The 18,018-nt window shown below is 28.2% G+C and overlaps 3 protein-coding genes across 3 annotated transcripts; all 3 read right to left on the reverse strand.

The window, feature by feature from the left end:
- Positions 1-302: 302 nt before the first annotated feature.
- LOC123296084 (zinc finger protein 888-like) lies at positions 303-8,352 on the reverse strand. The gene is made up of 8 exons (XM_044877544.1): positions 8,176-8,352; positions 7,218-8,112; positions 6,732-7,151; positions 5,391-5,481; positions 3,901-3,979; positions 2,947-3,829; positions 1,232-1,651; positions 303-405 (listed from the first exon to the last, which is right to left on the reverse strand). Exons 1-8 carry the CDS (start codon positions 8,308-8,310, stop codon positions 311-313), a joined length of 3,018 nt encoding a protein of 1,005 aa, XP_044733479.1. The 5' UTR covers positions 8,311-8,352; the 3' UTR covers positions 303-310.
- Positions 8,353-10,808: 2,456 nt separating this feature from the next.
- LOC123296085 (zinc finger protein 583-like) lies at positions 10,809-13,510 on the reverse strand. Its single transcript, XM_044877545.1, has 4 exons — positions 13,376-13,510; positions 12,217-13,084; positions 11,731-12,150; positions 10,809-11,157 (listed from the first exon to the last, which is right to left on the reverse strand). The coding sequence occupies exons 1-4, from the start codon at positions 13,508-13,510 to the stop codon at positions 11,018-11,020; spliced, it is 1,563 nt and encodes a 520-aa protein (XP_044733480.1). The 3' UTR covers positions 10,809-11,017.
- Positions 13,511-15,114: 1,604 nt separating this feature from the next.
- LOC123295246 (zinc finger protein OZF-like) lies at positions 15,115-17,471 on the reverse strand. Its single transcript, XM_044876514.1, has 4 exons — positions 17,274-17,471; positions 16,245-17,070; positions 15,765-16,184; positions 15,115-15,706 (listed from the first exon to the last, which is right to left on the reverse strand). Exons 1-4 carry the CDS (start codon positions 17,406-17,408, stop codon positions 15,567-15,569), a joined length of 1,521 nt encoding a protein of 506 aa, XP_044732449.1. The 5' UTR covers positions 17,409-17,471; the 3' UTR covers positions 15,115-15,566.
- Positions 17,472-18,018: the final 547 nt, after the last annotated feature.

Genomic DNA, 18,018 nt, shown 5'->3' on the forward strand with positions numbered 1-18,018 from the left:
AAGTAAGAGGTATTATAGATGCGTTATATGAAATTGCAAAGTATGTCTTACAACTCCAAGCGTCTTACAACTAACTCAACGTCTATCGAAGCTTCAACACATGCCTATAACACCTCTTTCTTAGATACATTGCTTAACGCATGTATTCTGTTATACTCGTGGTAGGCCTATACCTAGATGTAAACTGAACACTAGGTATAATTTTATCAAATTTTAAATAATTAAGATACAATAAAATTTTACAGTTTATTTTACCATAAATATAAATACATATAACGAAAATATTTTGTTATTTACTCGTCTTAACAATTTATTTTTCTTTATTATGTGTTCGCTTATGTTGTGATAAATGTTTACTTGACATAAATTTTTTTTCACATAAATTACAACAATAGGGTCTTTCTCCTAAAAAAATTAATAAGAATTAATACATATTAAATTGTTTTTCAAGTATTGTTAATAAATGGTGTAATGTAATAAGTCGTTAATTAAGATCCTGCTATTACTAGAAACAAACGACTAAAATCAAGAAAATATTGCTTTTATAAATTTTGAGCATTGAAAACCTTGAAAAATAATTTCAGCTTCATATTCGTACGAATAATATTTTTTTATTAATTGTAGGTATAGTGTAAGAGGTAGCAACGTTACAAAACAGTGAATTTCAGGTCGACTGGATTTTTTCTATTTCTTTTTTATTATTGAAATTTGATATAAAAATAAAGTGGTAACAGAGAGCAGTGTCGTTTACTGCGTTAAGTAGGAGTGCGCATTATTCCTCTGCAGGTAAAAATGGCGATTTTAAAATTATTTAAACACAATTTTTGAAGTAAAACTTCTTTAGACACACTTGACCTGGAGAATGTATGAATAGAATGTTAATGTTACGAAAATGTATGATCAATCTTGAGAGGGAGATATAAGTGAAAATTGAAAGAGAGAGAGAGTTACGTTTCAATACATAACAACATCCATGTGTGATTTTACTAAACTGTTTCCCGCCACGGCACTGATAAACTTTATAAGGTTTATGTATTACACCAATCCGGACGAAGTGTTCGGATTACGACTGAACGTGTCGGACTACTGAATGATCGGTTTACTGAGACTCTCCTGTATTTACTATTAAATTTTATTTTACTGATTGCTCCTAAATTATTGAACATTGGTAGAAGTATAAGAGGAAAGAACTTTTTTTACAAAACACCCCACAAATATTCTTGAATATTACCTGTATGTGTTCGTGTGTGTATAACAAGAGACTCTGGTCTAGCAAAACTGGCATCACAAAGTGTACAAATATATGGCTTTTCTCCTGTATGTGTATGCATATGAAATTTTAATTGTTTATTTGAACTAAAACTCTTATCACATTCTGTACATGAATACGGACGCTCTCCAGTATGTTTTCGTTTATGTACTGTTAAGCTGTAGCATTGACTAAAACTATCTCCACAAATAGTACATAAATAAGGTTTTTCACCAGTATGCACACGCATATGACATTGAAGTTCTGATGGAAACAAAAATGATTTGGAACAAATTGTACAAACAAAACTTTTTATACCAATATGGTACTTCATATGTGCTGATAATCCACTAGAATCTGGATATCGCTTACCGCACGATGAGCATATGTATGGTTTTTCACCTGAAGTGTAAAAATATAAATGTCATGACAACGTTTGACGAATATACAAAAAAATATTGACGGAACTTTCGAATAAGGCCTTTCTCCAATGAGCTTCAAATTTTGTTACTAATTTCTGTTACTATATTATAATTTTAAAGTTCAAGGTTGTTGTCTCCCAACACCATTGTAGATATCTCTCTTCAACCACCAATAGTCTAACTGTAGTCTTTTCTATTCAAAAATAAAATTGATTAACCTTTCGTTAGTATATCTCAACAATGAAACGGTCAATAATGTCGGTTTTTCTTTTTTTAACTAGGTCAGTCAGTTTTCTGAAAATTCCCGAAGGTTAGTTTTTTTTCAGAATTAAAGAACACACAACCTCTCCTATGCTCTCATCGTGAATTATATGAATTTTAATTAAATTTATCTCGAATTAGGTCAATCGACTTCAAATTTTTATGATAATTGTATTATAATAACCTTAATAAGTATAATAACAAATGAAAACTAACAATTGACTGAGTTAATTGTTAAAATACCATGCATAGACAGTGTTGGTTACTCTATCACATTACACATACATACATGTCACACATACATAATCTTCTGATATTCCCATATAATACATACTATACAATTTAGGCCTAATTTGCGTCCTCACGGGTAAACAGTGATGTTTACGAAAAAATGTTTCAAACAAAAGTTGGTTATTCTTTTATAAGAAATATTTTTTACAATAAAACTTTGGTTCTATCTCTAACGGTTTACAAGATGTGTCCTACGGACCCAAGACCCAATTGACCTATGTTGCTCATTTACGAACTTGACCTCATTTTTTACGTCCTGAGTACGCTGTAAAAATTTCAGCTTGATATCTTTTTTCGTTTTTGAGTTATCGAGTTGACAGACGGACGGACGGACAACCGAAGATCGACTAATTAGGTGATTTTATGAACACCTATAACAAAATTTTGTTCGTAGCATCAATATTTTTAAGCGTTACAAACTTTGGACTAAACTTAGTATACTTTGCATATTGCATATATGCATGGTATAAAAATTAGAATTTTCTGATACAATTCTCATAGCGAGACAATAGCCATGAAATTTAATATTTTTCAAAACAATTTTCAGCATAAGAAAATCTAAAAATCTAAAACCTAAACCCAAACAAATTTTAGGATGATATGAGTTGGTTTGGGTACCAGAAAATAGTGAAGTTTATTTTTGGCATGTTTTGAAAATATTTAGAAGCTTATGTAAAACGGCCTTAAACGAACTTCTCAACAAAATATTATTATTATATATACCGGTATGAATTCTTAAATGGCGATTTCGATCACCAGCTCCAGCAAAACTTTTATCACAAAACTTGCATTTATATGGCTTGTTAATCATGTGTGTGTTAAAATGTCGTTTTAAACTGTGCGAGTTATCAAAAATCTTTGGACACTTAGGACAACTAAAATTGTCAAATTTTTGATGTTTCAACATATGCATTTCTAGATCTACTTCAAATTCAAAGTATTTATCACACTGAGAACATGGGAGTCCATCTGTTTTGTCGTCTTTGGTTTTCACACTTAATTTTTGTTTATCTTTTTGTTTCGTTTTTTTATTAGATTTATTTTTTCTCAAAATTACAGGCTCATTGTTACATTGATCAGAGATATCACAATCGTTATCTTCATGAACTGAATCATTGTTTTCGATCTTTAATCTTTCACTTAAAGGTTGGTCATCAAAATCAAAAGACGGACTATTATTCACTGCGTTAGAACTTTTATTTTCAAAATTATTATTTTTTTTCTTAGAAATATCGAAAATAGTTTTAGTTGCATTTACATTAGTTTCAGAAAAACCATCTACTTTACTTAGCTTTGTTTTCGCAACATTAAGTATATCATTAATTTTAAGTTTATTATTTTCATCACATGTATCCGAGTTATCATCATTTATATTATAAGAACTCTCAGATTTAATATCGATATCGTTTATATCTAAATTTTCGGTTTTATGTAATCGAATGTTTGAAACTTTATTTTGAAATATAACAGGTGTTTTGTCAATTCCTCTAAGTTGTAACAAAATTTTTTGAGATACTTCACATTGTTTTCGAAATTCAAATGCATTATTCAGTTTATTAACACAATCAAGGCAAATTAATTTTGGTAAATCATCCTCTATGTCAATCTAAAATTAATTTTTGTTTATCAATAATAAAACATTTTTGGTTTATTAATTAAAGGTATCATTGTACTTACTTGTATTGAAGTGCATTCTTTTAATAAATCTATAATGCGAAAAATAGTTTGTAAATTATCTTTATCTGTCAAACAGGTTCTACAAATTTTCTGAAAATTTATTTGTAAATTTGGTAATCGTAAATTTTCGTTCATTTCGTAAATCTGTATTTAACACTTTTAAATTATTAGAAAGAAAGTAACATAGTAGAACTGTCTAATTCTAAATGAAAGTATTATAAATATAAAATTCATATTCTTTCCAGGATTCCGTACCGCAATAATTATACCATGTATATATAAAATATACATAGTATATTAAGTTTAGTCCCAAGTTTGTAACGCTTAAAAATATTGATGCTACGAAAAAAATTTTGGTATAGGTGTTCATAAAATCACCTAATTAGTCCATTTCCGGTTGTCTGTCTGTCTATCATCACGATTACTCAAAAAAGAAAAGAGATATCAAGCTGAAATTTTTATAGCGTGCTGAGGGCGTAAACAGTGAGTTCGTATGAGCAACATAGGTCAATTGGGTCTTGGGTCTGGGTTGACCCATCTTGTAAACCGTTAGTGATAGAACAAAAGTTTAAATGTAAAAAATGTTTCTTATAAAAATATAAACAACTTTTGTTTGAAACATTTTTTCGTAAACATCACTGTTTACCCGTGAGAGCGCAAATTGTATAGTATGTTTGTTATAGCTATTAAGTTATATATGTGTGACATGTATATATGTGTAATGTGACAGAGTAATCAAAACTGTTTATACATGTTATTTCAACAATTAACTCAGTCAATTGTTTGTTTTCACTTGTTAAATATTAGATTATAAGATACAATATACTTAGTCTCTGATAATATTTTATACCACTTTTCATGAGTTCTAGGCGTACCAATTAATTTGAATGAACTGCTATAATACAAAAGGATTTTTTACTGTCAAAATATAATTTTTCATTAGCCCACCGTTGAAAAAATAAATTGAACACAAACACAAAAATGTTCGTGAAATTGACCCCGATGAAGAAGCGAAATGATGATATGGAAAAGGGTAATTGTACTATTACAACTACATGTTTGCACTTTTTTTTATGTTTGTAATACATATACTGTTTGAAGCCATATCGTTAGTTATTTATGTTATATAAATATTATATTATATAAATATTAAAGTAAGGAAAGTTCTTATGTATAAAACAAAGAGGGGTTGTATATGTGTATACATTAACCCAACCTGTCAGATTCATCACTTGAAGTTGTACACATATAACACCAATCACGCACAGTAACACATAACCATAACACACAGCACACATCCCCTCTTTGTCTTATACATAATAACGTCTATTGAAAACTCTTCTTACTTCATATATTTATATGGCTAACGAGATAGCTTACAATCGGTATAAGGAAACACATGGTGGAAAGGCAATATTAAACAAGTAAATGAAAATTATTTATTTTTTATTATTATTTAACTTATTTAGTAAAAAATTAACAAGTTTTACCTTCCTTTATTATGTGTTCGTTTATGTTGATATACATCTTTGCTTGATTTAAAAGTCTTTTCACAAATCTTACAAGAATACGGCCTCTCCCCTAAAATAAAATTAAAATCAATGAATTATAGTTGTATTTTCAATAAAGGGTTTTTTTGTAATATTAGTGAAAAACAATTAAAAAATTTTTGCTAATTTAACTAAGTGATTTGGATAACAAACTACCTTAAATTGTGTAACAACATTTTATTTTTGAAACACATTTTGAAAAATAGTAGACTGTGACCGAAAGAGCAATATCTTTCTATTTTCCTTGGATAGTAAAAATATTTTATGGAAGACATTCCTCCACAATAAGTTACACTTAGATGGTTGGTTAATTAGTTTATATTGGCTGTCTACAAAGGACTCTTAGGCTATAGAGCCCATTCTCCTCAATCATTTTCACAGGCTAAGTGCATCTCCTTCATGCATATACCATGCACTACACCAGCCTATCACAACTATTAATTAAATTCATTTTTGTTGTGACGGCAGGAATCGAACCCGTTAACCTAGGCATACCGCGAACGGAATTGGTTACGTTTTAACATATTGAGTTTTTAAGTAACTTACACTTACTAATAACAAATACTGACGTAGTTAATAGGGAATATTAATTAATTTTTTTATATTTTTAATTCATTGTTTATACCGTTATAACAAAGTAAAAAATATAAATACTGCTTAAAAATGCTGTATTTAATTGTAAAAAAATATTTAAAATACATTATAATTTTGAGATATTTAACGCAGTTTTTTGGCGCTCTGTTGATGACGTATAAGTACGTGATCTGTCAATTGGTGACAGTTCAATGTATAATTTACACTTTAAAAAATGAATTTACTACACAGAATTTACACTCGTTATTATTAAGTTTTCTAATAAAAAGCCGTAGAATAGTATAATTTAATGAAATACCATATAAAATGTAAGTAATTAATATCATACAGTATGTCAACAAATTTGACAAGCCCGTACTTTGATGTCACGTCCGTATAAAAATTTGAATTTCCGTTTTAGAAATTTTTAAATGCCCTCACTGAATTTGTACTTTTATTAATTAATTTTAAGTAATTAAAAATATATTAATTACGAAAAAAATGATTTAGTTGAAATGTCCAGTCATTAAAGTTACGGAAGAAAAATATTTGAACCAAATTTAAATTTCATTAAAATTCCCTATTCAAATAATCGAATATTTATCTCACTGCATTAAAAATCGTATAGGGGGTTTTTTTTTCTAAAAATTTTATTTTCTAACACTATATTGTCTGAAACTCTAAATGTATACAGTATATAAATCTTACCAGTATGTGATCGGGTGTGCACAACAAGATAATCTGATCTTGTAAAGGCCATATCGCATATTTTACACACATATGGCTTTTCACCTGTATGAGAACGCATATGAACTTTTAAATGTTTATTTAAGAGAAAACTCTTTTCACATTCTGTACATGGAAATGGACGTTCTCCTGTATGTTTTAGTTTATGTAGTTTTAATCCGTTCGAATGACTAAAGCTTTTTCCACATTCTGTACATAAATAAGGTTTTTCACCAGAATGAACTCGTATATGACTTTGAAGATCTGACGAAAACATAAATGATTTAGAGCAAACTGTACAGATGAATTTTTTAACATCAAGATGATATTTCATATGACGTGATAATTTACTTGAATCTGCAAATCGTTTACCACATGATGAACATATGAAAGGTTTTTCACCTAAATTAAAAAACAAAGACTGTTACTTTTTTTTTGAAACTTTTTGTTTAAAATACATCTAATTACCCGTATGAATTCGTAAAATATGTCGATTACGATCACATGATCCTGCGAAGCTTCTATCACAAACATTGCATTTGTACGGTTTGTTAATCATGTGGGTATTAAAATGCTGTTTTAAATTTTTTTCGTTTTCGAAAGTTCTTGAGCATTTAGGACAAGTATTATCATTATATTTTTGATGTTTTAGCATATGAATTTCCAAATCTACATCTAATTCAAAACATTTTTTACATTGTGGGCATGGTAGTCCATTTTGAATTGTATCATCATCTTTTATCACCTCCAATTTATTCTTGTCCTTTTGTTTACTAGATTTTTTATTACCTTTGGTACTTTTTTTACCTTTATTTTTTCTTAACTTTACAATTTCATCACTACTTTTATTGGAAACTTCACAATGGTTGTCTTCAGGAGTTGATTCACTGTTTTCTAACTTTAGTCTTTTGTTTAACGGTTGCTCATCAAGGTCAGAAGAAAGTAAACTATTCTTCCCAATATTAGTATTTGTACTATCTAAGTTAATATTTTGTTTCTTTGAAGCATCCAAATTATTTTTATTTTCGCTTGTTTCAATAAAATCATCTTCATTATTAAACGGTTTAATATTCACATAACTAAATACACTGTTAATTTTATATTTATTGTTTTCATTGCATGTATCGGAATTATCCTCGTTTATATTATAAGAATCCTCGGATTTAATGTCGATTTCATTTGCTTCTAATTGTTGAGAATTTAAACCATTGCTTTCAAGTTTAACAGGCGTTACTCCAAATTCTCTGAGTTGGGACAAAATTTTTTGAGACACTTCACATTGTTTTTTAAATTCAAACGCAGTATTTAGTTTGTTAGTACATTCAATGCAAATTAATTTTGGTAAATCGTCCTCCAGATCAATCTAGAAAATAAAGCCAATTTTTTAAAAATTAAATATTAATGTGTTGATATTTACTATACTTACTTGTATTGAAGTGCATTCTTTTAATAAATCTACAAGACGGAAAATTGCTTGTAAGTTATGTTTTTCTATTAAACAAGTTCTACAAATATTCTGAAAATTTGCTTGTATATTTGATAATCGAATATATTCATCCATTTTGTTAGAAATTTTAATTTTACGACTAGTTTTTTATAAGTGTTAACGTCTTGACCCATGAAAAATCAACATATTGGGTGGGTGCATTCAGAGTATTCCGATTTCCGACAAATTAAGACTAATTTATGAATGATATAAAATATAATTAGTTAACGTATGATTACTCAGAGACTCCGTTTAAAACAAGATATTTCATTTAGTAATATTTACTGATTGTAAAATCTATCGCTAGATCAAAATTCAATAGAATTCATTGGAAGAATCTGTCAATATTTGACTGTCGCTCATCACGCGTGACGTGGCCATAAAATCGAAAAGCTATTTCTAAACATTCAGGGTTGTCAGATTGGGCGTTTTTCCACAATTTGGGCTATTTTGAAGCTAGCCTATACGATATTATTTAAGAATTAATAAATCTTTTAAACTTTACTTTTCGATCTATTTCCATAGACATATACTTTTACACCCGCCACCTGCCTTTTGCATCACATATGTATCAGTAAATCGTTGCACTTTTCTATCGAGATTGGTATTTCCAATCTATATCTATATCCATTTCAAAAATTACAATAATTTATGTCTTCGTGTCTAAAGAACATAATTTGTGCAATTTTTTATATATTTTTATATAATCTCACGATTAACTTATTTTTAAAATTATATGGAAATACCATTTTTTGTTATTTATCACTTTATTTTCAAAAATAAAATATTTGAAAACATTGAGCGGTTTTTTTTGTAACGGCAACCCTATAAACGTTGACTTATTAGTTTGAATGCCCCTTTTTAAGAAAAATTTAAAAGTTAAAGCTATTTTTAATGACAAGATCTTAGCCCTACTAGTGTGGCAAAAAGGGGGAAAAAATTCAAAATTGCAGAGAAAACAGTTTATTTTGACGTATTATTGTGGAAATGTTATCGTTAAACTAGTACAATATGAAAACATGTTTTGAAAATAAATGATTTTTTAATTATCTAAATCTTTTGTTTTATTAATAATAATATGTTTTGTTTTTAATAATTTGTTTACTTACACTCAGAATATTGTTTAGTTATGTTTCTTTTTTTAATCGTTAGATACAGTCTTTCTTAAATGGAAAATTCAACAGTTAAATTTAACTACCCATCAGATAAAATAAAAAATTCGGCATTATATTGCCCTAGACAGCCACTTATTTACTTATTAACTCTAAACAATTTTCGTAAATACATGGGAAAAAATTTTCTCTACCGAAATAATATAAGTTAAATATAAATAAATTATTATAAATAATAAACTAGTATAATTCAAAAAATACAACCTTTCAATATTCTGCAAAAACTTTAAATAAATTTTTTTCTACTAATATAAATATACTAGTTAAATATAAATAATAAACTAGTATAATTTAAAAAATGCATCTTTTGAATATTCAATATTTTGCAAAAAGTTTTAATAAATTGTCTGATCAAATGTAAAATATTTTAATTAGAATAATTAAAAAGCAAGCTATTATTTCCCAGCCAATTTTTAACCTGAATTCGTAAGACTGCCCCAATTATATAATTGGAATCTCAGATCATTTAAAAATCATTTTTATATTATTATTTTCTTCCCCGAAAAAGAAAAAAATTTTGGCTACAGATACAAAAAAAAAAAAAATTAATTTATTCAATTTCTCGTATAAAACAAGAAAAAACTCTTGTGAGGAATTTTTTTTCACTAATGTTAAAAAAAATTAAATGAAATAAAACTATATTATCTGACATCGATGATATACATTCAATTATATAAAAATAAATTACTAAACATGTAAAGTAAAATTAAAACTTACAAATACATCCATATAAAAATTAATGATAAAAACAAATAAAATGATAATACGAATGTAATACTAATTAATTTGAACTTTGTATTTAAAACACGATGCACTGCTTATTAATACTTTCCCAGTACATAAGTTATCATTAAATAGCTGGTAAGAAATAGAGAAAAACTTTAAATTCGAAAATTTTTCTTCATAAATAATTAACAACTTTTGTTCAAAACATTTTTTTGTTCTTCACTTCCTCGTTATTTTTTTAACCAGTAAATCCAGCGCCGTTTTCGAGAACTCAAGAATGTAGTCTAATTCAGTACTGTCAAATGTATGTTAGAAACAGACAAAGTAGTTCTACCGAATAAAAATATTTTAGATTTTTAAAGGGGGGAGGGAGTTATATTGAAATTTGTCAAACCTATATTTAGCTTTTTGTACGATAGACCCATTATTTGGAGTATCTACCAGAAGGAGGGCTGAGTGACATTTTGGAGTAGTTATTTTAGGCACCTTGAAAACTAGTTTAATAATTCTTCTGCAATAGCTGAATACGAAGTGAACCTGGTTGGCCTTTTAAAAATATTAATTTTTAATGGCAAAGATTGTTGTGTTCAAATTTCAAATTATCTCAAATATGTTTTTTGGATTTTTGGCAAAATAAATTTTGTTTGAGGATATGATAATTTCAAAACGCCTCAAGAACATTTTTTTTTTCGGAAAAAAAAATATTTAGAAATTTGTGAGTTGGACCAATTTCTCAACCTAGTTCACTTCGTGTTTAGCTATCGTAGAAGGAGTATTAGATAAGGTTTCAAAGTACTGATCCAAAATATTACTCAGCTCTTTTTTCTGTGCTGTATAAACACAAACTAGAAATATACATTATCCTGTGGATTCATGTTGTTGTTTTAGTATGTTAATTTATTATATCCCAAATAGATTGGTATTTTTTCCTCTTTTTCTTTATGATGCGTTCGTTTATGGGCTGCTATATTCTTATTAGATATAAAAGTCTTATCACAAATATCACAACTGTACGGTCTCTCACCTAAAATAAAATTAATAGTAGTTAATAATGATTTAAAATAATTTCAAATATTGTGACTTTTTTACAATTTTTTTCATAGTGTTTTTATTGATAAAAATGCGTAATTTTCGAGTTACAGACCTTCTACTCGACCTATATTTTCATAAAAAATTAACAAAAAGCATTTCTGTTTTTCATGAAAAAGGTCTATTAGTCCTTAGTCCGATAAATGGATCGGGAGTCTGGGTTTGGAAATCACAAAATGTGAATTCTCATTCACTTTTTTATCACGATTTAAAGATCCGAAAACGTACGAAATATGATACGGATTTTGACGAATGAAAAAACGTCATAGAGAAGTAAGAAAATTCGTTATCAACGAAAATAAAGATTATTTTATTGTTCTGGTAAAAAATTTGATTTGAAAACCATATAATATTATAGTTTGGGCTTTTATAAACACTTTTTGACTATTGACATTTTTTATCTTACCTCATTATTTTCGAAATATAAGCGTTTAATAATAATAAATTTAAAGGATATTTATAAATTTTATCTAAAAAATATTTATATGTGCAAATAATAATATCTTACCAGTATGGGTTCGAACATGTATAATCATATTATGTTTTCTACCAAAACCCATATTACATATTTCACACACAAACGGTTTTTCGCCAGTATGAGAAAGCATATGAGATTTTAAATGTGTTTTAGAAAGAAAACTCTTGTCACATTCTGTACATGGAAACGGGCGTTCTCCTGTATGTTTTAGTTTATGTATTTTGTAGTTATCAGCGTGACTAAAACCTTTTCCACATTCTGTACATAAATAAGGTTTTTCACCAGTATGTTTACGCATATGAATTCGATGCTCTGATGAAGACATAAATCTTTTAGAACAAACTGTACATTCGAATTTTCTAATATTAAGATGATATTTCATGTGACGTGCCAATTTACTTGAATCTGCAAACCGTTTACCACATGACGCGCATACGTAAGGTGTTTCACCTAGATTAAAAAAAATATAAAATGTAACTTTTTTTGAAAATTTGTTAGTTGCCACAAAATAATTACCTGTATGAATCCGCACAATATGGCGATTCCGATCCCCCGACATCGAAAAACGTTGATCACAAACAGTACATTTATATGGTTTGTTAATCATATGTGTATCGAAATGTTGTTTTAAACTCTTCTCAGTTCTGAATGATTTTGAGCATTTAGGACAAATAAAATATTCAAATTTTTGATGTTTCAGCATATGAAGTTCTAAATCTGGTTCTAATTCAAAACGTCTTTTACATTTCGGACATGGTAATCCAGTTTCAGGAGTATCGTCATCTTTTTTCTCCTCTTCCTTCACTTCCACTTTCTTCTTTACCTTCTGTTTTGTAGGTTTTTTAGTACTTTTAGCATTTTTGACACCTTTACCTTTAGTTTTTTTAATTTTAGGAATGTCATCCCAATCGTCATCGTCATTAATTAAATCACTATTTTCTGTCTTTAGTTTCTTTTTTGAAGGTTTCTTTTTGACATCACTTGGTAAACTATTCTTTCCAGTTTTAGTCTTTGTACTTTCTAAGTTAATATTTTTCTTGGCTGAATCCAAAATATTTTTATCATCGCTTGTGGTAGTTTCAGTAAAGCCTTCTACATTACTTAACGGTTTAACATTCATATAACTAAATTCACTGTTAGTTTTGAGTTTATTACTTTCATCGCATGTATCGAAATTATCGTCGTTTATATTATAAGAATCTTCCGATTTAATATCAATGTCATTTGCGTCATCTTCAAGTTTAACAGGTGGTACCCCAAATTCTCTTAGTTGTAGTAGAATTTTTTGAGACACATCACATTGTTTTCTAAATTCAAACGCAGTATTTAGTTTGTTAATGCATTCAACGCAAATTAATTTTGGTAAATCATCCGTCATGTCAATCTAAAAATTTAACATAATAATTCTGTTAATATTTAAACAAAGATATTCGTGTCCAGTGTGTAGAAATAATAATGTCTTAGTGCAATGCACTAAGACACGCAGATTGAATTAGTTGGGTCGAATTAAGATAAGTTTTCGAGTGGATCCAACCAATCTAAGTTGTTGTTTTTTATGTAGTTACGATCACACACTGAGTTTTACTTAAGTAAAATAAGACTTAAATCTATTTTGTACGCGTTTGTCTGAATCTGTGATATGAAATTAATCACATTTAATATTGATTGTACTTACTTGTATTGAAGTACATTCCTTTAATAAATCTACAATACCAAAAATTCCTCGTAAGTTATCTTTTTCTAATAAACAAGTTCTGCAAATTTTTTGGAAATTTGCTTGTATATTTGATAATCGAATGTATTCATCCATTTCTTTATAAATTTGAATTTAGGTCTTTAAAAATTATAGCAAGTCCTTAATCCATGAAAAACGAACGATACATATCAATAATCACATTGGGTGCATTCAAAATGTTCACCCTATAGAATTGGGCTTAGGAGAAAGGTGACTCCAATAATAGGGTATTCTACTATATTTGAAAAAATACTTCAAAATGTTGATTTTGCTAATAAAAAGCCGCCAAAAATCTATTTCTGAAAAATACACACGCTTTCTTGCCAAAAACTTAAATTAAATTTTAAACCTTTTTTAAACTGTCAAAAACGCGGGCATCCAATTTGATGACGTAATATCGGTATCATTACACGAAATAGCACAAATAAGTTTGACAGATATATTCATAGACATCTGATTATAATAAATATAAATACTTATTATCTATGTATATATTATACCCAGCTGCCTACACTGAACTAATTGATGATGTATGGCTCATACCGATATGACAGCAAGGCTTGCCCTCGTTTTAGATCACGTGATATAGTTTAAAAAATACGATTTTTAATTTTAATATTTTAAAAGAAAAATGTGCTTTTATAACTCGAAATCAGAATATTTAGGTATATTTTTACATAAATTTTAATTTTTTTCAAATTTCATAATTTATTTTTGACTAACGATAATACCCTATTTATAGGTGATAACAGTTTTGAATACACTATCGTATCAGTTTAAAAATTTTATGGGCTGATTTCTATTACGCACGATAGATTAAATAAATCTCGGTAGATTTAATATAGATATGTGTACTATTTTCGAATTCCTCCATATATAAGCACTTGTTTAAATTTTCAACTTTAGTTCATTATTCAGAAAAACCCGAGATATAATAAGTCGGATCTTGCAGTCACGAATAGAATAATTATTAAGTTTGCATTCCTTTAATATTCCATTTATACGGTTGTTAATCATGTGTGTATCAAAATGTTGTTATACCATGTATATGAAATATACTATTATACCATGTATATGAAATATACTAAGGTATTCTAAGTTTAGTCCCTAGTTTGCAACGCTTAAAAATATTGATACTATGGACAAAATTTTGGTATAGGTGTTACCAAGTTATAGGTTAAGTTCGTAAATGAGCAACATAGGTCAATTGGGTCTTGGGTCCGTAGAACTTATCTTTTAAACCGCTAGAGATAAAAACGAACCCATGTCTTCATCTGCCACGCTACGTAACATTTTCAGCAACCCTTCGCAAATATAAAGCTTTATAATTTTTAGATATAATAATAAAAATTTAAATAAAAGTATTAAAATAAAATTGAACTTGAAATGTCGTTTACTTATAGACTCCCCTCCTTCATTGTCACGTTAAGCAATACCACTCCATAGCTCTCTTGCAATGGCGTTTTTATGAGTTTTACGAAATTATCTATTTATATATAACAATTTCTTCGTACAAAACGAGAAGAACTTTTGTGCAGAATTTGTTTGCTTAAAAAAAAATAAAATTTGAATAAAACTATATTATCTAATATCGATACATTAAATTATATAAAAATAAATTACTAAACATGTAAAATAAAAATAATATTTTAAACATTTCTAATACATAATTACAACTTACAAATACATACATTCAAAAATTAATGATAAAACTATGGAATCTCAACATCTCGAATTTCGAACAATCTCATATGGCTATTTGAATCAAAAAGTGTCCACAAAATAGCATTAAATAAAAGGGCTATAATGGCGCTAGTGTAGCGTAGAATATGTATATCATGGACAAAGGGGAAGAAGGGATGGAGTGTAATTAATCCAGAAAGTGGGAGAGTATTCTAAAAATGTATTGTACAACTTTATACTCCGTCTCTACTTTTCCTATGACTATGATGTCTTGCTTGACACCAATGCCATCTGAATTTAATGTAATTTTAGGGTCACTTTTATAACACAGAGATTGTATTCCTTATCTCTCTACATTCCATAGATAAAACAAACAAAATAATAATACGAACGTAATATTAATTATTATCAAACATTTGAATTCGTTAATATAACTCGGTTTGTTGGTTTAATATGTTAATTTATTATATCCCAAGTAAACTGGTATTTTTTCCTCTTTTTCTTTATGGTGCGTTCGTTTGTGGGCTGCTATATTCTTATTAGATATAAAAGTCTTCTCACAAATATCGCAACTATACGGTCTTTCGCCTAAAATCAAATTAAATTTTTAGAATATATTCCGAAAATCCTTAAAAATAAATCTTACCAGTATGGGTTCGGACGTGTATAATCATATTATGTTTTCTATTAAAACCCATATCACATATTTCACACACAAATGGCTTCTCGCCTGTATGAGAAAGCATATGAGATTTTAAATTTGTATTCGAAAGAAATCTCTTATCACATTCTGTACATGGAAACGGACGTTCTCCTGTATGTTTTAGTTTATGTCTTTTTAAGCCATCCGAATGACTAAAACCTGTTCCACATTCTGTGCATAAATAAGGTTTTTCACCAGTATGTTGGCGCATATGAATTCGAAGCTCTGATGAAGTCATAAATGACTTAGTGCAAACTGTACACACGAAATTTTTAATCATTAGATGATATTTCATATGACGAGACAGTTTACTTGAATCAGCAAAACGTTTACCGCATGTAGAACAGACAAACGGTGTTTCACCTAGATTAAAAATATATAACTTTTACTTTATCGAAACATGTTTAAAATATAAATAATTACCTGTATGAATCCGTAAAACATGCCGATTTCGATCAACTGACATTGCAAAACGTTGTTCACAAACAGTGCATTTATAGGGTTTGTTAATCATGTGTGAATTGAAATGTTGTTTCAAACTCTTCTCAGATCGGAACGACTTTGAGCATTTAGGACAAATAAAATATTCATACTTTTGATGTATCAGCATATGAATTCCTAAATCTACTTCCAATTCAAAACATTTTTTACATTTGGGACATGGGAATCCACTTTCAGGATTATCATCAACTTTTTTTTCCTCCTCTTTCACTTCCACTTTCTTCTTTACCTTCTGTTTTGTAGGTTTTTTAGTACCTTTAGCATTTTTGACACCTTTACCTTTAGTTTTTTTAATTTTAGGAATGTCATCCCAATCGTCATCGTCATTAATTAAATCACTATTTTCTGTCTTTAGTTTCTTTTTTGAAGGTTTCTTTTTGACATCGCTTGGTAAACTATTCTTTCCAGTTTTAGTCTTTGTACTTTCTAAGTTATTATTTTTTTTCTTGGTAGAATCCAAAATACTTTTATCATCGCTTGTGGTAGTTTCACTAAAGCCATCTACATTACTAAACGGCTTAATATCACATGTATCGAAATTATCGTCGTTTACATTATAAGAATCCTCGGATTTAATGTCGATTTCATTTGCGTCACTTTCAAGTTTGACAGGTGTTACTCCAAATTCTTTTAATTGTAGCAAAATTTTTTGGGACACATCACATTGTTTTCTAAATTCAAACGCAGTATTTAGTTTGTTAATACATTCAACGCAAATTAATTTTGGTAAATCATCCTCCATGTCAATCTAAATAATAAATATAAATTTATGTAAATAATACTCAACAAGGATATTCGTACACAATCGTGTATCTAGCTCAACGCATCTCATATGCCAAATTGAGTCGAATTAAGCGTGGTTTACGAGAGTTTCGAACCTAACACAAACTAAAGCTGTATAATTCGCTTGTGTACGAATATAACTACTTTTTTAATGTTTACTGTACTTACTTGTAGTGAAGTACATTCCTTTAGTAAGTCTAAAACACAAAAAATTGCTCGAGAGTTATCTTTTTCTAATAAACATGTTCTGCAAATTTTTTTGAAGTTTGCTTGTATATTTGATAATCGAATATATTCATCCATTCCGTTAAAAAGTTGCCTTTACTACTTAATTGTAACAAGCCCTTTTAACCCATGAAAAATCAACGAAACTCATCGGACGCACTCAGAATTTTAAACTTCAGAGGAGCAAATGATATTATTTAGTATCATAATTTGTAGTCGTATAATGAATGACCAAGGGATAAAAATTATTTTATACTATTTAGTTCACTAAAAGTTGATCATTTAAAAATTATTTTTTACATTACCTAGGTACGTGAATAAAAATGGTGAAATTTTTCCATATGGATATATAGCAAGAAAAACTTCTTATTATTCCTTCCCGTGTATAAAACTTGAACAATTCTTAGAAAGATATAGAATATCAACAAGAACAAGAAGGATATAGAATATCACTTTAAATTAAAAAGTTGATATTCATAAAAATCTAACAATTTTTGTTTAAAACATTTTTTTCGAAAAACTTTAGCTTTTGGAGGAAATGCAATTTGCAATATGTCATAATTGCATTTAATCGAAAGAAAATACGTTTAAAGTTTACATTTTCAATGTATAAAAATTATTAAATATACGACAATGAATCAAAATAGGAAATATTCATGTATTTTTTTATTTAGTTTAAATTCATTGT

Source organism: Chrysoperla carnea, chromosome 3, assembly GCF_905475395.1.
Source record: "Chrysoperla carnea chromosome 3, inChrCarn1.1, whole genome shotgun sequence".
In the NCBI taxonomy this organism is placed as follows: domain Eukaryota; kingdom Metazoa; phylum Arthropoda; class Insecta; order Neuroptera; family Chrysopidae; genus Chrysoperla; species Chrysoperla carnea.

Excerpts from the sequence above, each read along its gene's own strand:
- LOC123296084 (XM_044877544.1), bottom strand. The coding sequence starts at position 8,310 with ATGGATGAATATATTCGATTATCAAATATACAAGCAAATTTTCAGAAT. Across the intron at positions 8,113-8,175 it reads AAGAATGCACTTCAATACAA|ATTGATCTGGAGGACGATTT; the intron begins GTAAGTATAGTA and ends TTTATTTTCTAG. Across the intron at positions 3,980-5,390 it reads CGAACACATAATAAAGGAAG|AACCTGTTTGACAGATAAAG; the intron begins GTAAAACTTGTT and ends GAAAATTTGTAG.
- LOC123296085 (XM_044877545.1), bottom strand. The coding sequence starts at position 13,510 with ATGGATGAATACATTCGATTATCAAATATACAAGCAAATTTCCAAAAA. Across the intron at positions 13,085-13,375 it reads AGGAATGTACTTCAATACAA|ATTGACATGACGGATGATTT; the intron begins GTAAGTACAATC and ends TTAAATTTTTAG. Across the intron at positions 11,158-11,730 it reads ACATGTTCGAACCCATACTG|GTGAGAGACCGTACAGTTGT; the intron begins GTAAGATATTAT and ends ATTTTATTTTAG.
- LOC123295246 (XM_044876514.1), bottom strand. The coding sequence starts at position 17,408 with ATGGATGAATATATTCGATTATCAAATATACAAGCAAACTTCAAAAAA. Across the intron at positions 16,185-16,244 it reads TGTTTTACGGATTCATACAG|GTGAAACACCGTTTGTCTGT; the intron begins GTAATTATTTAT and ends TTTTTAATCTAG. Across the intron at positions 15,707-15,764 it reads ACACGTCCGAACCCATACTG|GCGAAAGACCGTATAGTTGC; the intron begins GTAAGATTTATT and ends ATTTGATTTTAG.